The 26,050-nt window shown below is 45.1% G+C and overlaps 1 protein-coding gene and 1 pseudogene across 2 annotated transcripts in view; one reads left to right on the forward strand and one right to left on the reverse strand.

Annotated features, from left to right (window-relative positions):
* The first annotated feature begins 685 nt into the window (after positions 1–685).
* Positions 686–26,050, forward strand: part of RAI14 (retinoic acid induced 14) — a 140,214-nt gene continuing 114,849 nt past the window's right edge. The window contains exons 1-2 of one of the 2 annotated variants that reach the window (XM_078066617.1): positions 686–896; positions 23,524–23,604. In XM_078066617.1, coding sequence (XP_077922743.1) covers positions 23,569–23,604 — 36 coding nt within the window. In that variant the 5' untranslated portion in view covers positions 686–896; positions 23,524–23,568. Of the gene's footprint in view, positions 897–22,328; positions 22,459–23,523; positions 23,605–26,050 lie in introns of those variants that run through there. The other variant, XM_078066618.1, reaches the window with a different exon arrangement.
* On the reverse strand, positions 2,538–2,910 carry LOC144381049 (large ribosomal subunit protein eL31 pseudogene; annotated as a pseudogene).

Here is a 26,050-nt window from a genome sequence, read left to right on the forward strand (position 1 = left end):
AGAAGCCCCGGGGGTCCTGGGGGGCGGGTAATGGCCGTCCCTCCTTGCATCCCAGACGCGACTTTGGGGGGCGTCCCCCATCCGCGCTTCTCGGTTCGGGCGGTAGATTTCTCCTAACTGCTGAGCCCAGCCACGCTTCACGCCGCTAGTTTTCTCTTGCCACCTGATGAGTGTTAGCAGTCACTCGAACCAATTGGTTCAGTCCGTCCAGAGAATGAGCGGATTCTGGTTTACTTTCTGTTCAATAATTCGGGGAAAATATAACATATTTGACTGTGGTTAAGAAGTCGCTCGGATCAGTGACTTTTAAAACACCCCCACGACCACAAACGACTTTGGAAGTTGACCAGAAATGAATACTATTCGGGATCTCACCGGTTCTAAACCCTGGGGTTTAGTGTTTCCCACTAACTTCAGGTGATGGTGATGATGATGAAACACAGCCGCGGGGAAGGGTCCACGAGCCCTGGAAACTAAGAGCCAGCCACGAACGCCCGAGGCGTGCGGGCCCAGGGGCGGCGGTGGCGGCGGCGGGGCCGCGAGCACCTCCCGCAGGTCCCGGCCCGGACGCGGGGCCGGGTCACCTGACTCGCGGAATTTGGGGCCGCGCGGGGTGGAAGGGGAGGGGAGAAGCGAGCACCTCCCTTCTCGCTCCCGCGGGATCCAGGTCGGCGGGGGCCGGCGCCGGGCGGCCACGTGGTGGTGCTGCCGCTGCCCCCGCCCCGCCGGCCCAGCCCCGGAGCCGCGGCGCCCACTGACCCCCGCAGCGGGGGGAGGAGGAGGGACCGAGGCGCAGGAAGCCGAGCAGGAAGCGAGCCCGGCGGCCGCGTTTTCCTGGGGAAGCGGCGGGCGGAGTGGCGCAGCCGGCGGGGCCCGGGAGCCTCCGCCTCGATGGGGTAAGTACGCGGCGCCGAGAGTCGGGAGGCTCCCCGGAGCGGGGTCCCGGCTCGCCGCCCCGCCTTTGTGTCTGGGGCTCGGGCGAGGGACGGCGCGCCGGGCGGAGCGGCTTAGCGGGGTGGCAGCGAGGGTCCCGCCACCACTCCCTTGTCTGCCGCCGGCCGCCAACTGTCTGCGGAGGGAGAGGAGGATGTGGGGATCCGAGTAAGAGGGAAGACCGGGCCAAGTTGGGAGCGGGCTTGTCTCCTGCCGGCCCCCCCGGCACTCGCAGGCCGGCAGCGGCAGGGCGCAGGGCAGGGGCGGCGGAGCGAGCGCGGGCGGGAATGAATGGCCAGCCCGGCGGGGCGTCCTGGGGGGCGCGGAGTCAGCACCCTGTCCTACCTGCCCGGCCCGCCCCACCCGGCTCCTGGCTTCTGGGCTCGAGCCGCCTCCGCGCACAACTTGGAGGAGCCGCGGAGGGAGGCGCAAGCGGGAGACTCCGAATGGCTCCGGCGACGAGGGTCTGCTATTGTTCCTTTTCTGACTCTAGGGAGGCCTTCGGCGGGCCCAGGGGTGCAGGCCTGCTAGTGCCCCTCGCTCTCCGTGTCCTTTTCCCCGCCGCAGCTTCGAGGAGGGCGGGGAGGCGGGATGCTGGAGTTCGGGCAGACTCGGGGCAGCTGGGACTTCGGGAGAGGGGCGCCCGCCCGCCATCTACCCCAACTCTGCCCAGGTGGGTGGGTACCCTCTCCAACCCACCTTCCCTTCGCTGCCTGCTTGGGCAGGTTTGTGGCCGTGCTTTAGTTTCTGCAGTTTTTAGGGTTCATCTGCTGCCCCCTGGTACACGCTCTCCTTTGCGTTTGGACCTCACACTCCCCTTTTGTGGAGGGGGCGCTCAGAGCCCAGGGAGGCAGCAGACTGGACAGATGGAGACCAGTGTGAAATGGAGGAGTTACAAGTGACCTTCCAGCGGCTGGGGCCTGGGCTATAGGTCCAGGCTTGCGCTGCTCCAAGGAACCCAGGTCAGCGCAACTATTTCCAGCGGTCAGGGCATATCTGGGGCTCAAGGCTGCGCACCACGCCCAGCAGCTTCCCGTGGCCTCAGGCGCACAGGTGATTGGGACGGGTCTCCGTTTTCCTTCTGGGAGAGGAGAATACCAAGCTGGCTGGTGTGGGGAAACGTTGCCAGTTCCCTGGAGAATGTGATCTCAAAACTGTAAGGGCCTGACAGGGGGAGGAGCTGGTTTGTCCATCAGTCAGACGCAGCAGAAGCTCATCTTAGAGAGGAGAGCCTCACCTTGTGGTTTGAACGAAGTTGGAGAAGAGCTAGTGTATCACAGGGAGGCTGGATTTTGATTGCTCTGGCCCCCACCTGTTCACAGGTGTGGCTGGGAGTTTTATTACTGATGGGTGTAATCTGATCATCTTTTCTTAATGATGCCTAACTGGTGTCATTTTTTCGCCTTGGGCTTTTGTAAGAGCGTAGACTTTAATGTGAGGAAGTTTATCCAGTTCTTATGATTTTTAACCTAGTGCTTGCATAACATGGATTGGGAGAGGTGTCCTGTGCTGGGGTATCCGGGTTTTTCCATCTCCATTCATTGAGATGCTTCATTAATTTTTTTTTTTATTGCGATTTTATACCTTTATTTGACAACCAGAGATTAGTTCTCATCCACCTTAACTGTCTGTAGATTTTTGAAAGTGGTGACAGGTACATAGATAACCAACGTGTAGGGCTTGTTTGGTGAATCTTCATCCTCATATCGTTTTTCTGGACAACCACACATGGATGCGGTATGGAACATTCCTTCTTCCTTTGGCCTAGACAGTTTTGTGGAGCCTGGTGTCAATGCGCATATCTGGAGTTCCCATGTCCTCCATGGCAAATTTCCAGATCTCTTTGAGTGCCCAAGGGGCACACCTCTTGAAACCCACTCCGTGGATGCACTCGTGAATGTTGATGCTGTATTCTTTGGTCACCACCTCGCTGATGGCAGAATGGTCCTTCTTGCCACTCTTCTTTGAGGGAGCCATTCTGCCAGGCCCTGGTTGGAAAGGCTTCATTAATTTATTGTAGCATTTACATGCCTTAGACTTGTTTTATGGCTTTTTTTTGGGGGGGGGATGGTGGTGGTGGTTGTAACACTATTGTGAAAAATCATATTACTGTTTGTGAAATTGAATAGAATGAATGGATGCTGGGCCATGGAGACTCAGTGGGGAATGATAGGAGTGTCCCTGACATTGAAGTGCCCTCTCCAGGCCGCCACTTCCCAAAGCCTCTCTGAGGCAGGTGTTCCTAGCATTAGCCACATTTTAAAAGTGAAGAAACTGAGATGCGGAGGTCAAGGAAACTTGGCTTGCAGTTAATGGAATGTGATGGAGGCAATTTGTCTCTCTTCCTTTTTCCTTTCAGAATAAAAATAAGTATGAAATATTTCACATATACATAATAGATACTACTTGTGTTTAAAAGTTGCTAATTTAAAAAAAGTTGCTAATATCTCCATAGTTACTTCATATGTCCCCCAATAAAAGTAAACTGCAACTGAAGTGTTTTATCCATCGCTCCTCCTCTTCCTCCATCCCCAGGTGACCACTAAAGGGATGTTAGTGTACATAGTTTCCGAACGTCTTTCGGTACTTCGGTATGTTATCTATCCATAAGCACTATCGGTGAGCTTGTGTATTTAGTATTCTACATAAAAGGCAGAATTCTATATATATACTGCTTGCATTTTTAAATTTGTCACTATGTTTTGAGGCACATGTAGCTCTTATTTACTTCAGCGGCTACAGAGAATCCCAGCGTATGAATAAATCATAGTATGCTAATTCCTTTGCCAAGAGAAAATTAGAATGTTTCCAATTTTTCACTGTTACACTTTTTCTGCTAAGGGCAGTTGAGACAGTTGATCTGTGTTCCCTTTTTTAAACTTTTATTTATTTAATTTATTTAATTTTTATTTTTTTAGGATAACAATGCTTATTACAAGCATCGGAGACCTGTTTGTTATACAGCGGTCCCATTCATTGCTGGGAGATGGGGTCTAGGTCATGCTGCATTTATTGTTTCATTCCTCAACAAAAATTTAGGGTGTACATAGGGTCTCTCTTGCTTACCTGTTGCATGAAAAAAGTGGATTTGATCCTTTTTTTTTTTTTTTAGCTCTAAGATTGTTAGTTGGATTATTTTGTTTTGTTTTTACGATTTATATTTTCATAAGAAAAGTGCCCTTTAACGATAAAGGTGAAGCATGAGGCCAACTGTGGTGCTGAGTTTGGGATACTTGTTCCAAAGTTTTTTTTCCTCCGGCGTCACTAACAGCGTAACCTCGGCTCACCCACTCAACCTTCTCTTCCTCATTTCCTCAAGCTTGGTGAGATTAAGTAGTTAGAGCAGGAACATGCCTTTGTAAAGTCTTACTCAAAGAGTTTATGAAAATGTGTTGACATTTTGCCCGGAATTGTAACCCCTTAATCTGGAAGCAATTTAAGGCATTTAAACACTTCCGCTTCCTCGTTATACCTTCAAGTTGCCAGGCACATTCCTGCCTCAGCCCTTGGATTTGCTGTCCTACTGTCTGGACCACTCTTCCCCTAGATCATCTCTGTGGCTCTGTCCCTCAGTTCCCACCCCCCCCCCCCCAGCTTTACTCAGGTGTCTGTCCCATCAGCTACCCCTTCCAGCACGCCCTGCCTCTCTTCTGTTTTTTTCCTCCATGGCACTTAACACCATCTAGCTCGGCATACATTTTGATATTAGTCTCCTTAGTAGAATAGAAGCTCAGCGAAGACAGGAATTTTATCTCTTGTTCGCTGCTGTATTCCTAGTGCCTAGAACAATGTTGACAAACAGGAGGTACTCAAATGTATGAATGAACGAATATAATGCTCTTTGTGTGTCTTTCTACTTAGAATTTCTTTTAGTACATTTTGGATATCCTCGATGGGGCTGGTGGTTCCACAGCTGTAACTGAGTCCCCCAAGAGGTCGTATTTACAGGTTCCATCAGGATAAGAAACATAACATCTTATAAAGAAATCACTCTTTATCCTGCAAAGTACTTGTCTATTTTTTTCTGCCAACACTTGCCTCAACCTGAATTCAGAAGATACCATATATCGCACGATGCCTAGAAGCACACCCATCTTTCCTTTTCTCGATAACTTAGCTTTCCAACATTTTAAGTGTGGAAGACTGTGTCTCCATTCCACACAGCATCTGCACAGACAGCCCTGCAGTGGTCCCAAGTAACGCCAGCCACACTGAATTTCTAAGATTAGAAAGTGTATTTCTCTGAATTGTTTGCAGAGGGTATGCTCATCATGGTGAGGCTTTTTTGGGGGGGGTGGGGTGGGAAGATGACCTTAATCTGAAGATCCAGAAGCAACCAGTATATAGTAGGGTCCCTAGAAATACTTTAAAAATGGTCACATCATAAAATCCTTAACTAATCTTACTAAAAACATTCGCTGTTCTAGTGTCATGTGTTATTTTGCTAGAAGCCAACTGAATTTTCTCTACTTTGCATGATGAATATAGGAGTTGACAAAACAAACCTAAATATATCAAAGGCCTCTTGAGTATATTTTAAGTGGGTGATAGGGAAAAGGAGTCTAGGTTTCTTTTCCCTAGTAACTATATGGGTATGTGATACTGATGGTATCCCTTAAAAAAAAAATCACTAGTGTATAAAAGTACAACCATTGCATCCTTTGTAATAAAATTATATTGAAAGAAATCAGCTTATTATGGACCCAGAGGGTTAAACTTCAAGTTGAAAACGGTAAGCATACAATTATTTATCAAGATGCTACATGATTTAGAAATTTCTTCTTTTTGGTTTATCACTACCCTTGAGCTGAAAAGTACAGGTGGTTTAATGAAAGAGAAGGATTATTAATCAACAGTCAATTTCTCAACTCCAGCCATCTACAGTGAACAAAAAACTAGTTTTCGACATCAGACTCGTTGATGGGTATGAGTAAATTTAGTATTTTTTTTTTTTTTAAGATTTATATGAGAGAGAGCATGCCCGTGTGAGTGCACAGCGGCAGAGGGAGAGAGAAACCCAAGCAGGCTCCACACCAAAGGCAGGGCCCAGGTGGGGCTGGATCTCAAGCCCTTGAGATCAGAATCTGAGCGGAAACCGAGTCCACCCTTTAGTCAGTATTTTATTTTATTTTTAAGATTTTATTCATTTGACAGAGAGAGACACAGCAAGAGAGGGAACACAAGCAGGGGGGGTGGGGGAGGGATAAGCAGGGAGCCCGTTGCAGGGCTCGATCCCAGGACCCTGGGATCATGACCTGGGCCGAAGGCAGACGCTTAACCGACTGAGCCACCCAGGCGCCCCTTTAGTCAGTATTTTAATAAGTAACTTTACAGACTTAACTACGTGTTTCAAAACAAATTCTTCTATTTGAATGAAGGAAGTCTGCCTCATTCTTCAATTTTGTATTCCATGTGTCCAGTAGAGTATCTGTCCCACAGGAGGTGATTAATGTTTATTGAATTACACACACGGGTCATAAAGCCTCCCATGGAGGTCTTCAGATATTTAGCTGTCCTAGTTTAGAATTTAATGATCCAAAGGCAGAGGAGTGGAGGTAGCTAGCAGCAAAATGCAGGTTGAAGTTCAGAAGATGCAGGTCTCCTCTTTCCCCAGGTAAAGACATTTCACATCTCTAAGCCTTGGTTCTTTCCCCTGTATTTGAGAAACATGTCCACCCTTCGGATAAGTCTGCACATTGTGTTTTGACTGCTTCTCCAGCAGGTTATGTGTGCTGGGTCACCTGGTCTAACCGGACCTGCTGTCTAGTTCAGTTTCTTCTGTAGTAAATGCTGTTCATTGGGTATGCAGTGTCTTGCTATGTAAATACCATGACCATTGGTCACCCCTGGAGAAGGGGAAACCTTCGGAGTTCCTCATGATTTGCTCATCTCTCCTTCTAATGGTCAGAATCTGATGGTGAGAAAAGTTGCTTGTAGTCCAAGAAATTTACTTGTACAGTGGGAGAAAACATACTTTTTCTTTTTTTCCTTAAATTGTCATTTAGTGGACACCAAAGTTCATTACCAAGTAACCTAACATAAGCAGTTCATCCTCTACTGTATCAGTTTCCCTCACAATCATTTACTTTTTTATATTGCGACTCAACTTTTCTTATCCCTATTAGGTATTGTGATTGGCAAGGAGCAAAATCAGGCTTCTCTTTGCTTTTTTCTTTTATGGTTTCTAGATGAATTCAGTTTAATCCAGAATGTTTTATTTTTTGTAAAGTGCCAAATGACAAAAAACCAGCCACAGCAACAATCTACTAGACTCTGTTCACTACATCTGTCCAGTTCTTTTTGCTGGCTGCAGCAGTAGAAACTCAGCCAGGAAAAGAAACTCTGGCAGAGCTCACTGGTGAGGAATACAAGGCTGAGCAGCTTCCTTTCGCTCTAGGGCAGCACAGACTAAAGTGTTTTCCTCCAAGAGGAGTCCATTTTGCAAACCAGGGAAGGCCGTTTAGCAGTGATTTCTAAATGTTTTTGAATCAAAGGTGGACACTTGGAAATCTGATACAGGTTTTGGACTGTTTTTCCTGGAGAGAAATTTGCTCATATACAGGGATGCTATACATTCATAATCTTTGTCAGTTTCACGAGCATAGAACTCCCTGCGTTAAGCCCATTTATGAACCTCTTTGGACTCCCCAGGTTAAAAGCCCAAGATCTATTGAAAGGACCTAGAAAATTGTATCGGATTTATGCTGTTTACCTTTAATAGCCACCTCGTAAGGATCAGCAGTACAATTACAAGGGGTCTGTTTTCTATGTGCCACTATCCCCAGATCTGATAACCTGTCCTACATGGGTGAAAAGAATTTTACCCTCAATTGGAAAACCAGTCACTGGTTGCTGTGCCAACCAGTTGACATACCAATGACCATTTTTAGGAACTGTTTCTACTGGATGCAATAGAATGCTGTTGAGAAGTCATGAGTGGTTGGGTAATATGACTATTTCACAGAGACCTGATGAATTCTAAGGATGGGTCTTGAGTTTCTCACCCCCAGGGACAAGCTATTTCTTGGTCTAGGGTTGGGCCTCCACTGTCTTCTGCTTTCCTTTTGCTTTCCTTGGCTGTTGTAGGGGGGAATGGAGATGTCCCTGGGCCCCACGTAACAATACTCTTAAGCTCACGGAATAAATCTTTAGTCCGTCCAGTAGAGGAAATATTCCCAACACGCTCTGTTCTGCTCACCTTGGCCTCCCAGCTTGATGGGGCTGCCTCCGGGAAACCTGAGGAAGACAGGGCCACGTTTCCTCGTTGGGGAGCTGACCCTCAGCTGGAAGCCTGCTCTTCCAGAGAAAATTCTCCTGTGGGAGGTAGCAGACGCTGGAAGGAGGTACTGCCATTGTTAGCCATGCACAGGGAGCTCCTTCTGTCACTGTTCACCTAAGGTGACCTCCTCAATCTCTTCAGTCAAAAATTGGGCCCGAAGGGATACGTACCTGCCTGTAACAGGGCAAGTGATGCAAGCACTCCAAGTCCGTTTAACTGAATTGAGCGCCTCCTCTGCACTGCAGTGTGCTCCTGGGTCGTCTGCTTCCGGAGGTCCAGGCCGGTCTTACTCGTCGTCACATTTCCTGTGAGCAATCCCTGTTGATGGAAACAGCATTAGAAGATCCAAAAGTGAATGGTGATCCTTGCCTTCATGGAGCTTACAGTTTTAACCAGGTTAACACATTCGCATTCCACTACAGTATAAGGCAGACTGTTAGTGGTGGGGGAGCTCCTTTTACAGCTGGATTGAGGCCTAGGGAAGTGAAATGACCCCTTAGAAAGTAACCCAGTAGGAGGCAGAGCTAGATAAACCTACATTCTGGCTGCTCATAGCACAGGGCTTCTAAATATCCTTTTCTGTCTTTCTCCGATGTAGACCGTGACCTTGGAAGTCCTATACGTAGCTAATTCCGCTTGATGTCCACGAAGAAGACTGGTATAGACTTGGACAAGCTGGGTTGGAGACCAGTGGGGAGTCCCAGATCAGGCAGATGGCATTGAGCAGGGACATGAAGGTCAGAAGGGACCAGAACCCTGTCCCTTAGCATATTGCTGAGCAAGAATCACATGAACAAATATTTGTCGAGCTTTGTCAGTGAGTTAATGTCTGTCTGAGCTGAGTCTCTTAATTGGATGAGACTGCTCATGTAATTTGACCATCTCCTATGAAAGTTGACATGTTGGTGATTGATCATTTTTCAAAAATGAAAGAGCACTAACTTGCCATGGATGATCATGACCTGTAGTCATTTGACTGCTTAGAGAGGTCTCTTCCCAGCCACCCAGAGGATGTGGGAACTTGTGAGCCAAAGGCTCATGGACAATGGCTTCCCCCCCCCCCCGCCTTTTTTTTTTTTTCCTAAAAAGGCAGCCAAATTTAAAATACAAGCTGGGGCCCCGCTGCATACACATGCTGGGGCCCTGAGGTCCTCACACAGGGCTGGGTGGTGGCGAGTAGCCTCCCATTCTCTCCAATCGAATCTTATTTCAGGCCTACCCAGTCCCCATTCATCATGGGAGCAAGTTGCTTCGAATGCTCTCAGAACCTTCTTGGATATATGTTTTTGTAAACTTAGATTCTGGGCAGGGGCGAGAAGCTATATCCTTTCTCTCTCCTGATTAAAAAGTTTCACGTTTCTTTCCTGTGAGCTTTTTTTAAATTTGGAAAGTATTTAAAATATAGGCAGAGAAACTATAACCAATCTCTGTATACCATTCAGGATTTCCTAGGAGACCTTTTAAAGGAAAAACTCATTTCTGCGACTAACATCATATGTAGCTCCATTCAGCAATCTTGACCACATCCTCCCTAATTAGATTCTTTCTGTGCTGTGCCACTTTATCCCATGTTTGGTGTGCCATTTGTTTACCTTTTCTGTCCTTTTCCTCCAGAGCCTCCGGAAGCCAGAAAGAGAGATCTCCTTAAAATGCCTCCTATCCCCCGCCTGACTCCTGGCCAATCTGTTGATGGCTGTGTTACTGTTTGTGTCTTGTTTGGCGACAAGCTTGCTTTCTTCCTCTTCTTTAAACAACCCCTGATTATTTTAAGTGCATACCCCTTGGAACAAAGCGCATTTGATTCTCATTACATGGCAAGTGGGTGTTTATATCCAAGGTGGCATAGGCAAAGAGAGTGAGCGGCTCAGCCTCTCCTGGCCATATCTGCTTCAGGCTTAGGTGGCAGCCTGCTGGCCGCCTGTGTGCTCCTGGCTCGTGGCTCTCAGGACAAAGAGCACCTGCGCTGCCTGCCTCCTTCCTGTCTGGGTGGCTGATGGGTTTTAGGATTCCACTTTTATTATAATATTGGTGCAATATTTCATTTTTTATAGCTTGGCAAGAGCTGTCCTACAGGATACTAGCATAATTTCTTAAGGAGCAGAAATGACCTAATCCCAGGGAAGCATCTACGTATCTAGAAGCTCTGCTTTTCCAGATCATTGCCAAAACAGGGAAACCTCCACCCAAATCTGTAGTTCACCAGCTCAGCAGAGTATAATAATAGCTACTTCGCTGGTCTGTAATCATTTTTACATTTTGCCTGTTACTGACTTGGTAACTTTATGAGTTGTATGGAAACTGTATGGAAAAGGATTTTTTTTTTTGACTGGTGAGTTCCTTAAAGGTACTTGGCACGCATAGGCTCTGCAAATGAAAAGGACAAAGAAGTAAAAATGCTACCCTCCCCTGGAATGAGGCAGGGGTGTGTGAGTGAGGGCGAACAGCTGGAGAATGCCTTTTTCAAGGCGGTCCATTCAGACTTCTTAGAAGGAGCTTTGTGTGCCAGCAGCACATCGGAGAACTGTCCCATCTTTAAAGGCAACTACATTTTTTTTAAATAGTAAAAAGGTTGTCTGTTGGCCAGACTTTTTTTTTTTAATTTGTTATTATTACAAGTATTGCATTTAATATGCAGCCCAGTGTCCCGTTTTGGGCTCAGAAGCGGAATTGAAATCCAGCCTCCATTTATAAATTGTGCCCACTTTAGCCAAATAAACTTTCTGGGCTGCAGTTTCCGGATCTGGAAACTGGCAATAATGACCACAGCATCTAATTCCAAAAGCGGTAGAAGCATTAAATGAGAAAAGACCCATTTATAATGAAATGGTAAAAAAAAAAAAAAATTGCAAAGTAAAAGAAAATTTTGTAAAGTCCTCATTTAAGTAAATGGGAGTTCTTGTGGCTGTTGCTATGCTCGCTAATGTTACCACGTTCCTTATCAGCCTGCCTTTAAAGAAGTGCTGAGAGACCGGCCAGTGTGATTATAACTGCCCTTGTAACCCATAGCAAGAAAGAGGGATTTGCCTGGTCCATCACGGCAACACATCTGCCTGGCATCTTCTGTTTCATTTACAGTGTTTCCCTGTATCCTCACTCCTTCATCTCGTTCTTCCATTATTACATCACCAGGTAATGTGGACAAGGTGAAGATATGTCTCCTTTTGTAGTGGCCAGTCTTATTCCCAATTGCATTAACAAGTTCCTCAGTCTCTCCAGACAACTTGTCTGGTGTCAGTCCTAATCCAGGCACAGAGCAATAAAATTGTGGTTCCAATGAAGACGGTGGCCCTCAGAATGAAGTGATGAGTGAGCTAAATCCCCTTGGTGAATGCTCTGGAAAGTCGTCCAGCTGTCACTAGAGAAAAACCTAGACCTCTTTTCTGAACCGTATGGAGCAGGGTACTAGTCGAGTTTGCCTAGAAGTCCGTTAGTCTTGAGTGACCTGAAATTGTTGGCTCATCTTTCCTTCTTCTGCATGTGGCAGAGTGACTCTTTTTAAATCACAACTTTATTATGAACTTGGAGTATTTACTAGATCTGAGTTGTAGGGTTTTATGATATTAAGTGAACATTAAGTGTGACATGGTAACATACTCATTTTCTGCTTCATTTTCTGCCTGCCTTGTTTGTAGTAACACCAACGTGCTGTTATTGCTAAATGCATGCTGTCCTCACAGTCTCAATTTGAAGGGAAAACCTAAGTCCTCACTGCCTAATAGAAATATGAGCAAGCCACAGAGGTTATCTTCGGTTTTCTCATAGCAAAAGAAACAAATGAAATTAGTTGTAATGAAATATTTAATTTTACCTAGTGTATCCAGAATATTAGCAACATGTATTCAGTGTAAAACTTCTTAATGATATAGTTGACATTCTTTTTTCAGAGTCAGTCTTTGAAATCTGTTGTGTGTTCCCCACTGCATGAGTGCACACCAGTTTGCACTAGTCACATTTCAGATGCTCAGTAGCCACATGTATTGGAGGGCACTGGTCTAAACAATATGTCATTTTGTGGATCCTGTGACCCTCGCACCACCTGACACTGGGAATGCCCTCAGGAAACACATTGAAGCTTCCCTGTGTCTTTACCCAGTTAGCTTTTAACATTTCTTTAGAGAAATAGAATAGCTTTATCAAAAACTGATTACACGTGATATTAATGGACATTTGTGTTTTGGGTTGACAAAGCTGTATCTCTGCTTTTGTGCAAGTGCATTGATCTACATAGACCTTTTTTTCCCCCCCCTCTCGTAGGCGGGATTATGTATGAGCCACATTTCCACATCCCCTGTGTACTTGGCCCATAGTTGTTATTCAAAGCATATGAGCAAATAAGACAGTATAGGTTTCTTATTTTTCTCCTTAAATTGCAAGTTCTTGCATAGTCATGATATTTTCACTCTGTAAACCTTCCTAGCATCATGTACAAGGTATGTGGGTTTGTGGATGCGAGGGGCATGGGGGGAACATGTTTAATCTTTGATACTGTTAATGGAAGCAGTCCCATCTTTCATGCTAATGCTGTTTGCTTCTTATCCCTAAACACAGAAAGTGGTTGGAAATTGAAAGATAAAAGGTCCAGGGTATCGCATTCAGTTAATAGGAGTTTGTCTTCACTAGGCAGGTGGTGCTCGGGGCCCCCTATGGCACAGGCATGGAGCAGGCTGGGGCTGCTGATGGAAAAGATTGGAAAGGCTTTTCCATGTGCCCTGTCAGAGGCCCTAGTGTGGCAGCTCCAGGCTGGCACAGCCCCTGGGGGAGGGCGCCTTGGTCAAGCTACTGTGTTCGACTTCGCTTGCAGGTGTCTTGTTTAGAATAAATTAGGGTGAGTGACAGCATGTTTGCATGTCATATCTTCAGTATTCAAGGATTAACTGCCTGGAGGATTATCCTTGGGCCTTGAGGCCTCCTGGTCCAGCTGAGCCCTAGCCCTGCACCCCTTACCCCAGGGCAGCTTCCCCATTGTCTGCTCCCCTCCCCTTGTTCCCCCCTATCCTGAAGGTTTTCTTCATCCTTAGCCTCAGCTTGGTGAGCAGCTTCCTTGTCTCCCTCCCAGTTCCCCCTCAGTTCTGTGGAGCTGAGTCCCCTGGGGAGCAGAGGAGGTAAGGAAGGTCCACCTGGTTGACAGGGTGGGGTCCCTCTTGGACTTTGCTGTTACAGTGGCTTTTTATTTCATGAGGGGTTTAAAATAGTTTAATGCTATGCATTCGCAGGTCATGGTGATTCTTTGTTGGCTGGTTCCTGTAGGAGAGTCAAGGAGCAGTGCATGCTCTCAGAATGGAAATAGCCCAGAAGACCCACACTGGGCTGGCTGCAGAGGTCTTCTGGGGGTGACTGCAATGGTAGAGGTGAAGAGTGGAGGGAGTGCGTGGGGTGGGGGTGGGCCAGGGCCTGCTGCCTGAGGCAGAACAGACCAGAGAGCAGCTGAGTACCAAATGAATGATAAAAGTGCCCTTCCTCTACCTGAAGAAAAGTGCTCTTCCTTACAGAAGGGTTCCGGGGGGACATTGTAGGTCATCTGTTGTGTTCAGCCCAATTAGACTCCAAAGAGTGTATTTCACTTCTGTAGGTCCCTGAAGAGAATTTAGCTCCTGACTTCAGAAATGAGCTGATCAGACAGAAGTGCAGGTCCCCACAGGGCTGTTGAAGTTCTAGGCCTAAAAGGGCATCTGGGATGACAGCCTGAGCAAGATCCAGGAGGTGAGAAGGATTTGTCAGTAGTCTTGGATGGCAAGTGACAGACACCCAGCTTGGGCTAGAAGGGGAGGGTCTTGTTCATGGGACACCAGATCCTGTGCCAGAAGGGGGTGGCCCCTGTAAGACCTCACGGATCCCTGGAATCAGGGGCCTCCTTGGTTCCTTTTCTCCAGCCAGTTCTCTGCACAGGGTTGAGGTGGCTGCCAGGCTCACGTTTCCCAGTTTCTCCACCAGGGAGGAGGGTCTTTCTCTCTCTCTCTCCTCCTTCTCTCCCTCCCCTTTCCCCTTCATCTTCCCTCCTCCTGAAAATCCCAGGGGGAGTCTCCCACTAGCCTTGCTGAAGACACATTCCCATCCCTCAGGGAACAGCTATGGCCAGAATATAGCCTGGTTGGAGGGTCGGTGTTTCTAAAGGAAGTGGGGCGCAGTTACCAGAAGAAGGCTGGGCACTGAGGATTGTAGGTCCACTGCAGCGTGCAAGGTAACACCATTATGTTGAAGGAAATGAAGAGCCCTGCCTTCAAGTGAGCAGGCATCCCTCTCTGTTGGACCGGAGATGAGAAACATGTTAATTTGTACAAAAGGTGTTTTTTTATGAAAGCACGGGAATGGGACCCATGGGCAGAAAAAGCTGACAAACCATGGGTATAGAAATTCATCAGGCCAGACAGAGCCATTGTGATCACTACAATGACATTTTCAACATTCCAGAATGTGGAGAGTCCGAGTCATCCCCATTTTGAAACCAAGTCAACGAACCAATGAAACAGGCGGTAAGCCAATGTTTGACAAGCAAGTCTTTCTAGAGTAAAAACACTAAGTATAACCATAAGTGGAACCTACCCTCTCAATTCCTCTAAGGACATTTTTCACTATTTACGTTTATAGATGGCCTTCCTTTTCTCTTTTTGTATTTGACGTCTTAAAAGACCGCTTCGTTGAGGCGTGCGTATATTTCATAAAATTGACCAATTTTGGTCCACAGTTTAATACTTTTTGGAAATGTATAGTTGTACAGTCATTACCACAATCCAGTTTAAAACCACTTTCCTCCCCCCAAAGAGATCCCTCATGTCCATCTGCAGTCTCTGTTACCACTTCCAGACCTAGACAATCACTAATCTCCTTTGTCTCTATAAAGTTGCCTTTTTTAGACACATCCTACAAATGGAATCTTACAACATGTGATCTTTTATGTCTGACCTTCACTTAGCACAACGGTTTTGAGTTTCATCCGTGTTGCAACGTGTACTGAAACGTTCCTTTTTAGTACTGGATAGTATTCCATCATGTTGGAAGGCCACATTTTGTTTACCTAGTTGATGGCTATTTCAGGAATTCCCACTTTTTTGCAAGTATGAATACTGCTGTTATCAACATTTGTGTACAACTCTTTGGACATAGGATTTCATTTCTCTTGGCGAGATCAAGTGGGAGTGGAATTGCGGGGTTGTGTGGTGAGTTTATATTTAACTTCGTAAGAAACTGCCAAACTGCTTTCCACAGTGACTTTTTGCTTTCCGTGTTTTATATTTTCACCAGTCCTGTTTGAGGACTGGACCTGTATTTTTAAACTTGATCGGTTCTTTTGGGTTTCAAGATGGGTGAAGCCCAAGGAATGGACTGGGAGGAGGAAGCCAAGGTACATATGTGCATATGTGCCTTACCAGTTGGGGTTGATTATTAGCTAAGTGCAGGGCAGCTTTTTCTCTGGAAAGATGAACACAGTGATATGTTTAGATGGTGCTGTTGACATTAACATCAAAGATTTAGGAACGTAGAAAAGGAAGGCCATGTTAGAGATCTAAAAATAATCTCAGCATGAGGGATAATCCCATGGAGTTTCTTTGTCCTCGAATGATTTTTGTATTCCAGAAGTAGTTTGTCTTGATTAATCTGGTGCTTTTTAAATTGGATGGATTTAGGGCGTATGAGGTAACTTTGGGACTTTTCTTGGGTAGGCTTACTGGAGCATGTGAGTAGGAGATTTGACAAACCAGATAGTCATGTTGCCAGAGCCCTGGCCAATTGTGCATCAGTGCTGCTGGCCCTGACTGATCGATGCACCTAGATCGGTTCTGGTTGATGGCAGGTTTTATTTTTAATAAGAGTGATGTATTTGTGTCTCAAGAGAAATGTCATCCTCTGGATAAAGGCAAGTTGTGACTATATTGAGGGAGATTAATGCTCTCAAGAGAGTTTTACCACATGGTTATTATGATACAATATCTGAATGACATTTACAGTTCAAAAAGAATGTGGTCATTTATTTTCATGGGGAAAAAGTGAGATATTAGAGTATTTTAGAAAGGATTCAGTGCCAAAATGAAACTGTTGCTTATGCCTTTTTTCCCCCTAAACTTTTCCTTTTCTTATCTTCTGGGTAATCTTTTAACAAGCCTGCACCTTAGTTCATAAAAGAGATGACCTATATAAAAGCACCCAGCCCATAATTAATGCCCGGTAGAATTTGCTTGTTTACGCATTCATTTATTTATTGATATGTATCTGGTTTGCTGAATAAATATAAATAAGATGTAATCTTATTAATGAATAAATAAGATGTAATCATAAAGCAGCTTTCTTTAATATCCCACTCTAAATTTTATTCATTGAAGTTAATATTGTCCCTTGCCTCTGGATGAAATCTAGGACTTCAATTAAAAAAAATTCTGCAATTTCAACTGTTAAATACCCCCTTTTTTTATTGAGGTATAATTGACATACATCATGATACTGGTTTCAGGTGTGTGGTGTAATATTTGTATACATTGCAAAATGGTCCCCACTCTAAGTCTAGTTTGCATGTGTCACCACGCATGGTTACAAGATGTTTTTTCTTGTGATGAGAACTTTTAAGATCTACTTTCTTAGCGACTTTCAAATACACAGTATGGTGTTATTAACTAGAGCCACCATGCTGTACCTTCCATCCCCACCACTTCTTTTATAACTGGAAGTTTGAGCCCAGTTTGACCTCTTGATCCCCTTTGTCCACGTCACCCACCCTTCACCCCTGCTCAGTACTCTTAATTTGGAATTTAGAATGCCCAGTTTATCAAATAAGAAAAAGTTCAAATATGTTTTCAAAGAGAAGATCCCTCTCTCCTCACTTTATCCTGGCATCTTGCTGTCAGGCCTTGTGTAAAACCAGGGGTGGAGTGGGCGTGGTGGGGGGGGAGATCCTCCCCAAGCTCCACACACTCTGACCGTTTCTGTTACCAGTTTTGAGCTAAATCCTTTGAAAATCTGCATCTGGTACTGGCTGCTTACTACTTTGGAATGAAATATCTTTTAAATCTTTGTGTTTCCAATTTAGCACTTAGTGCCCATTCATTCATTCATTCACCATTTGCTTGTTCAGCCACAGTGAACTTTGAGTGTTGGCTATGGAGAGGCTTGCCGAGGTTCGAGTTGAAGGGTTGGACAGATTTAGGATGGACTTTTTCCTTATTGAGCGGCTCTTTGGAAGTGGTAGAATCTCCTGCTAAGTAACACAACAGGCATGTTGATTTGGGAGAATCCTTGGCCTGCCCCTTAGTGCTCTCTTATCAGGCTGGTGAAATCTCTATCCTGAGAACTTGCCCCCGGGGTTCTATCTGATGGTCCTTGTTCTCTGCTGACTGTCACATTCCATTATTCAAAATGGGTGGTTCTTTGGGCTAAGCTCAGCGAGTGGCTGGGGAGGGGCTGCGTGAGGAGTATAGCCCAGAGAAGAAGGCAGGTAGGATGGTTTAAAAAGGGGCAACCTGATAAGATTTTACTGACCAAATTGAGGTTGTTTTTTCTTTTCTTTTCTTTTCTTTTTTTTTTAAACTTAGTATTTTCATGTGTACGTGGTGAAATCTAATCATATTGCCTTCACTCAGATCCCAGTGCAGCTAACCCAGTGCATTTGGGACCAGTGAGGGCTTTGCTGAGGTTAAAGGTGAGGTCTAATGGCTATTCCGACGCCTAACCCATATCTTTGTTCTACACATTCATTCATGAATCATTTATTGATTGTATGCTGACGGTGTATAAGCAAAATGAAAATCCTACCCTGAAAATCCTCCATCCCAAAGTAAGTAAGCAGCCTGAGATGCATATTTTCAAATTTGCTGAAAACTGATAATGGGACTCTTGAACCCTCACTCACGTCCAGGTTGTAAAACGGTCAGTGTGTGTGGAGATTGGGGGAAGATCTTTCTTTGGAAGGAACCATACAATGATTTCCACCATATCTACTCAACCCCCTGAGAGAAGCTTATAGGACTGCTTAAAGAGATTGGACCGGTTATCTGGCCTTTGCAAATCTAAGATAGACATGCCCCATCTGTGGGAAAGCTTAGACAAGATGCCCTTTCCTCATCAGCTTGCCCAAATCCTGAGTTTCCTTTAAGGCCATGTTATGAAGACTTCCCTGTTTGAAGACTTCTCTGATTTTTTCCCAGCCCTCAAACACTTCCGCTCTTTGAATTCCTGCAGTGTTTGACACCTAATTATTAGATGTCATACCCTTGGTCAGTTATGAATCCTCCTCAGTGTCTGCTGAGAGTTCTCCTAACCTAAATGTGTGTCTAAAATTCTGTTTTACCGAGATAAGCACATATCTGCTGTGGATGAAATCAGGTGAGGGGGGAACAGTACTTATTGGCATCTGGTTCCCATCTGATGTTCTTTATTCCAGAAGCCATGACATAGTCACAGGCATAGGCAGGGACTTCAAGCAGCTTCTGACCCGGGGAGCAGTTTGGGTGGCATGAGGTGCTGTGTTGTCAGGGGCAACTTATTGGGAAAGTTGACCTGGAGAGAGCTGTTACAGAATGTATTTGTTTTGCCAGATGGAGACAATTGAGTGTTTATGCAGCTTTTGGTTAAAATTCCATCTTTGTTGCAGAGAGATTATTGTCCGAGGAAACGAATACTTGAGGGAGAACAGGTAGGTGCTGGCGAGGAGAGAAGTATTTTAATTTTAGTTCCTTACATTTGTTCAAGGTCTTATTCAGTGCTTTGGATTTTAAGTCTGATTTTTCTCAAAAAGCCAAACCAAGCCAAACCCTGAAGCCTGTCTTGGAGGCTTAGTGTTGCAGTACTGGTGTGGAAGTGTTCCACATTCCATGATGGAAGGATTCATTAGGCACAGGACACTGTTTTTTATTCTCCTCTCATTGCTGCGGTGATTCGGAGGGACTGATTGTAAACCACTGCTCTTGCATCCTGTGGTCTGGTGTCCTAGATGCGAATGTGTTCTTGTGATGCAGGAAAATGGACATGTGTGTGCAGCTGCCATTTGCCTTAGTGAGTTAATATTGCTCCTAGTGGCCACGGGGAGCCAGCTAGTTGCTCTCCTAGAATTTCCAGTGTGGAGGGCTCCCTTCCCCCCTCCCCCCACCCCCCACTGCTGCATACCCCAGTGTTGTGAAAGATGCAAGTTCATCCGATGCTTGAAGATAATGATCTATCCTACCTACTTGTACAGTGTCTCTAGTGAAAGTGTCAATTATAGGTCTAATATCACTGAGTCTAGAACAGTTTTTCCCCAATCGAGCTGAGCATCCAAATCACCCGAAGAGGTTTTTTTTTTTTTTTTTTTTAAATTACAGATTTCCGAGCCCCACTTCTGATTACGGAATCAGAATACCTGTCTGCTCCAAGAGGACTCTCCTAGGCTGACAGAATTGGCAACATCGCCTCATGAAGTCATCCTTGGGTCCTACGTGGGGGTGGGAGTGGATGGGAGTACGCGTAACTTGAAGATAGAGGAACTTTTTTCTAACCACTTCAATTGGGTGGGTTGTGGTAGGGAAATAGCTAAAGAAAATCTAGGAGCAACCACATTTTAGTGTTAAGGGCATTGCTTGCTAACCTTTGTTCCTTTGAAGTTTTTTTTCAGTTTGGTCCAGAGATTTCTAACCTGGAATTTTCCTAACTGGAAGGATTAGAGAAGGTAGTGGAGATCGTGTATATATGCATATGTGTGTGTGTGTGTGTGTGTGTGTGTGTGTGTGTGTTGAAATATAGCGCTTTGTTGAAATGTAACTCATTCTTTTCAGTTTACCCACTTGAAGTGTACATTTGAATAGTTTTGATATGTTCAGGTTGTGGAGCCATCGTGACGATAGATTTAGATTTCCTCTCCCCAAAGGAAACCCCGTATTTGTTATAAGTTATTTTTAATACGCAGAGAAGTCTAACATTCCTCATAAAGCTATACAGGCTAATATCAAGGTTTTTTGATTCAGGCTAGAATTATAGCAGATAGAGGTTAGCTCCTTCTTAGCTTTGATTGAGAGTTACATTATTTTTAAAGGGAAAATGGATTAATAAGCTTGTTTTTTGGACATGGCCTTTCAGTGAGATGGCAACAAGGACATGCATCTCTGCACTGTTGTGTCCTCACTGTTTGACTTGATGTCACATGATGACTGGTGACCAGCAATGGAAGCCCTGTTTCAGTGACTTATGTCTTTTTTTTTTTTTTTTTTAAGATTTCATTTATTTTAGAGAGAGCACACGAGCAGGGGGAGGGGCAGAGGGAGAGAATCTTCAAGCAGACTCCCTGCTGAGCATGGAGCCCAATATGGGGCTTGGTCTCACGACCCTGAGATCATGAGCTGACCTGAAATCAAGAGTTGGATGCGTAACTGAGCCACCTAGGCGCCCCCAGTGACTTCTTCTGGATCCAGCAGGCAAATATTAGTAAACTAATATTCCTGCTCAGTGGGTAGATGTGCTTTACTCTTGAAATGGGAGTCCTTACAACTTTTCCCATATACGTGTAACCCTTCCCCCTCTTTCTGTACGATCCAGTTTAGGCTGGTGCACAGCTAATTCACCTTCACTGCAGCTCTTTTGAACTAAGTCGTCTTAAGTGGCTTGTCCAAGGACTGCTGTCAGTGTAGCCTAGATTTACTGATAGATGTCACTTGTCCTCAAGATAGGCTGTAGCCCAATCTGGGCTTTGGAAGTTTAGATTTGGGAATTGGAGCTGTGAGATTCCAGCAGACCCAAAGACCGCAAGTCCCTGATTTACCTGTGGGTCATCTTGGGGAAGAGAAGATGCTGGAGCACACAGAACCCAGCATCATGTCAGGGGCAGCTTGCTCCCCATTCGGCATGACTTCCAGGTGTTAGATCCTTCTGTGAATATCAGGAAAACAGTGGCCTAGTACTAATTTTAATTACCTCCCAGTTGTAGTTCTTGTTTCTAAAATTACTACTCTGTAGGTTTCCAGAACCTCTTTACCCTTGACCCCTGTCTCTGTCATCTGGGAGTTGTACCCATGGACCACCCAGCTATCACACACCCAGACCCGTGACTCCAGGAAGACCTTCATTTCACAGCTAATATCTGCCCCTGGGAATTTTTGGAATCAAGTGCTTTATCTACTTAATCTTCTTCAAATAAGAGGTTGCATGTTCTCACTGCCATAATTTAAAAAAAAAAAAAAAAAAAGACAAAACCAAAGACAAGCACACAAGAAGAAGCACAACACCCACAAAAACCCCCATGATCGCGAATAAACTTCTTACCCACCATTGCCTAAGCCGTTGTGTTCTACAATGGAAGGGATGCTTGGGTGGTTCCCTCTTGGTGGGCTACACGGTTGGTGGACTATGAAAGCCTTGGCTTCTCTTTTCTCCCTTTCCCGTTACATGGATTGGGCTGCTTTCCTTGGTTGTTGGCACTTCACCCGAAGGTGGAAGGAATTGAATTCAAAGGCTGACTGTCATTTTCATGGAGAACCGGGAACCAGTGGCAGTGTGGGATTATCTGATTATCATTATTTCTACTTGGATTCATCAAAAGGTGGTTTGCTTTGACATGAAAAAGGGCTCTTGTATAGTCCAGCATGACTTTGACAGTTGGATTCCCCGCCTCATCTACCTCACTTCAAGATTGTCAAGCCTCGGTGTGCGAAAGATCCAGCCACGGAGACGCTCCTGTTTCCTGTGGAAACAACGGATATGGGCTAGGATTTTGCATTTAGCAAACTGTCCCCAGGTCCTTCTGATTCAGATTAATAACTAGCAGCCAATGGTGAGAAGGTGTCCGGGAGTTTGCACTTCACTGTTCAGGTACCAGCCCAGCCTGTGGTTAAATACTTGGCAATTAACAAGGTCTAATTATAGCATGTGCGGTTTCCAAGGTAACACAGTCACTCCTGCCCAGGCTGGGAAGATTGAAAAGGACCCTAGTGAGGCTGCAGTAATGGTGTGGCCTCTAGATTAATGTCATCGAAGTGCTGGGTTTTTGCGCTATTTATCCCAAGCCCTGTTTAATGACAACAGCAAAAATGAAAGTAAACGTTAGAATAGAAGCCAGAAAGTCGCTGGATGACTTCTGGAGCCAGGGATGAGGACATGAGGAGGGATGAGGACAGCCATTCAGTTGCTTATATTTTTCCCCCTTTATCGTTTAGTCCAGAATAAGGTGGTGGAGGAACAGGAGATGACCTTGAAAGGCTTTTGAAAACTAATGGCCAGCTATGGTAAACATTGGAGTGCTATTCCTTAGTGTTCAAATGGATCGTACTGTTAAAGTTCATCTGTTCTCACTTTGTCAGGTGAGGATCGAAGTGACATTTATTGAGTGCTTACTGTGTGCTGGGAACTTGCACCTAGATTTTCTTGCCCTTTTGACCCAAATGCAAAGGTTCCACGCTCTGTGATTTTCCAGTTTTTAAGGGTGGAAAAGTTAGTGTGTGTATCATATTTTAGCACAGGATTCTGCTTTTTGGTTTTAGTTTTGAACCTGTAGGGCAATGGGAAAAGCAGTCAACTGAGGGCAGGTTTTCTAACCTCTTTGAGTGAGGTTCCACTGCACCTCTGGAACATGAGGGACTTAGCCTGGATCAACAGTCTTAAACTTTGAAGGGTGACAACCCTTTGCAGAATGGTGAGAACTAGGAACTATCTTACCTGAAAAAAAGTACATATGTATTTTTTTTTAAAAATTACACTCACTCTCCAGGGGACCGGAGACCTCCTCAGGGAGGTGATTTCTTAAGACTTTGCCAGCTTCAGCTCGGAATTGCTGGGTCCCACGAGGACCTTGGAGGTGGGGGAAGGGACCTTTTTTCATTGTTTAGAATGGCTTCCTGCAGATGAGGTATTTGAAGAGGGAGGTTTTTGTTGTTCCTGGCATTTTTTACTAACTGCCCTGTGCGTGCATTTAGGAGGAAAAAAAAAAGAAACCATGCTGAGAAAAATAAATAGGGAATGAATGGCATCTGGAATATGAACTGTTTTCCTTATCATTCTTTACTATTGTGGCCCTTCAAAAGGAGGCGGATGGTATAATTATAACATGAATAGCATGTATAGGAATCCATGCCCCATACAGATACTCTCTTTTGCACCGTGAAACTTGTTCTACTTTTAACATTTGGGAAGTTGGGATAAAATGTAAAGTTTTGGTTAACATGAGAGTGTCAGAAGGTTCTACGGACTATATCATGAGTGGAAATAACATGTTCTTTACCACTTCTTAGCTTCTAATTCCGAACACCTTCCTAACTCAACCCCAATGGCCTATGGCCAAAGAGTTGTAATCTCATCAGGAGGAAATATCTGTAGCGTTTATTTGGAAACCTAAATATTTAATTTTTTGTTTTCCATTCTCTGCTTAGGTGTTGAAAAATCTCTAGAGCTTTGGAAAGCTGAATGGACTAAACATGAAGAGCTTGAAAGCCAAGTTCAGGAAGAGTGACGTAAGTACGCTGTGACTCACCGTCTGTCCCCTCCACTCTCCCTCTCCTGGGGCAGCAGGACAGCTCTCCCCTCCCACCGTGATAAGGCACTGGGTTAATCAACTACAGGAACCAGAAGCACTCTGAGCCTCAGCTCTGGGTGGCTTTTGTGAATGGCATGCTCTAGGTTCTTTGCTGTTCGTGTGAATAGCTTTTGAAAATGACTTCTTTAGTCCTGGGTCTGTGCCTTGTAGAGAAAGAAAGCGTCAAATCAAGCATCTTAAAGAAAAGAATCGGTAAAAACCTAAGCATTTCTTAAGTCCCCCGAATCTGATTCAGAATGTCATTTTTGGAGGAAGCTAGTCTCATGAGAGTAGTTAAGGAATTACGTATTAGCTTGGTTCATCTTTGGCTTTAGGAAACTTTTTGTTTTTTAACTCTCTGTTAAGGCTTTTGTGGTAAAACAGTATCTCTTGCTGCCTGCACCTTGACTCCCCCTGAATTCCTGGGGTTCTTACTCATTTGTTATCCATCATACAAGATTTTGGATTGGAGGAACCAGTTATGATGTCGGGATTATGAAACAAAGTCTGCCAGAGGAGAAACTGGAGAAAAATAGCATAGCAGGATTATCCACGTGGTATCTTAACGCAGGGTCACCTCCTAAACCCTGCTGGGACTCTAGTCTTGTACTAGCTGCACTCCAGATGTTTTGGGCAGAATCGTTGAATGGGAGAAATTCATGGCAGGATATCAGATGGAAGCCCAGATATGTCAGCCCTCATCCAGGGCTTGCTTGGCTCTCCTTTAACATGAGGTAATTAAAGGTGAACCTGGATTTTATTGTTTTGCCATGAATTAAATGACAGGTTGACACACCCCGTTTTTAAAATAAGTGGAGGCTGCGTCTTTGCCGTATGGCGCACACCTCTTTTGGCTGAAGCTTATCTTTTGAGGCTGCATCATGACATGTAATGTACTGCCCTGATAAGGCCCAGACTAGTCGAGATGCTTGTGGGGTGGTTGCAAATTTTTGTCTCGCTTAGAGGTTAGAGCTAGAAAGGGATATTAGGAAAAAGCTGGGTTTTCACCTTCTCATTCTTGAGGTAAGTTAAGTGGAACTCAGAAAATGTGAAGTGACCTGGCCAGCCGCATCCAGTTTGCCTTTGGCCACTGAGAGCCCTGGTCATCTGACTTCCTTAGCCCCTTGTCCCAGCTGCTCCCCTGAGAAACCCCCTTCAGCCTCCCCGTCTGCTGGCCCTATGAGACCCAAGCCGGCAGATCGCCTGTGCCTTTCAGTGAAGAACGAAAAGTCAAGTGGATGGAGAGCGGATATGGGTTTGTATGCCACGTGACCAGGTTAACAATGTCTTTTCCATTCAAAGGGAATTTGGGCAGCTTCCATTTATACAAGCTGAGATTATTTTAGCAAAATTTAATCAGTCTAGAGTTCCGGGATATATGAACAGGGGCAGGGGGGAAATGACAGACACATAAACTTTTGGTTTAAAAAATTAAAAACTGGCAGCAGGAGGGAGGGTGTGGCTGGAATCTAGGTTTTTAAATAAAAATGGAACTATTTCCATGATTTAAAACAACCCAATAACACTATTAAAAGCTGCTGGGATTTGGCAGCAGGAAGACTGTGCTTTCGGAAGTTGGTGCTAAGAGTAGAAATGTTAGAGGAGCAGCTTGGGCACCTGGAGCAAAGGATATTGTTATCACAGGGCCAGACAGTGTCAAATGTCTTTTGATATTTGATCAAAATATCAAATTTTGGGTCTGTTTGTCAGTTTGTTCATCAGCCATGTGATAATAACTAACCATGAGGAAGGATTTACTCTACATCAGGTACTATGTAAAACTCATCATGTGAAATTCATTGAATGTTACCAGAAAACTTACGTGGTAGGTATTACCATTAGACCCATTTTACAGATGGAGAAACAGAGACCTAGGGAGGTATGGTAACTTGTCTGGGTTCTCAGAGCTCTACTTTGTACCATCCGTTTTTCTGCCGTGACAGCCCAATTCCAGAGCACAGGTCTCCTAAAAATTTGGTTGGAGATTTGACTCTGGAAACTGTTGAATCCAGGCAGGAGCTTGGAAGAGTGACTTTGGATCTAGGTTGGTGACCTTGGACAAGTCTCTGACCTTCCTGACCCTCAGGTTCCTCACCTGAGAAGTGAAGAAAATCATGTGAACCTTACGAAGTTGTCATGGAGGTTAAACGTGCTGATGTATGTAAAACACAGCTTACTGGGCGCCTGGGTGGCTCAGTCGTTAAGCGTCTGCCTTCGGCTTGGGTCATTATCCCAGGGTTCTTGGATCGAGCCCCATATCATCGGGCTCCCTGCTAGGCAGGAAGCCTGCTTCTCCCTTTCCCATTCCCCCTGCTTGTGTTCCCTCTCTCGCTCTCTCTCTCTGTCAAATAAATAAAATCTTATAAAAATAAAACACACAGCTT

Source organism: Halichoerus grypus, chromosome 2 (genome assembly GCF_964656455.1).
Source record: "Halichoerus grypus chromosome 2, mHalGry1.hap1.1, whole genome shotgun sequence".
Lineage (NCBI taxonomy): Eukaryota > Metazoa > Chordata > Mammalia > Carnivora > Phocidae > Halichoerus > Halichoerus grypus.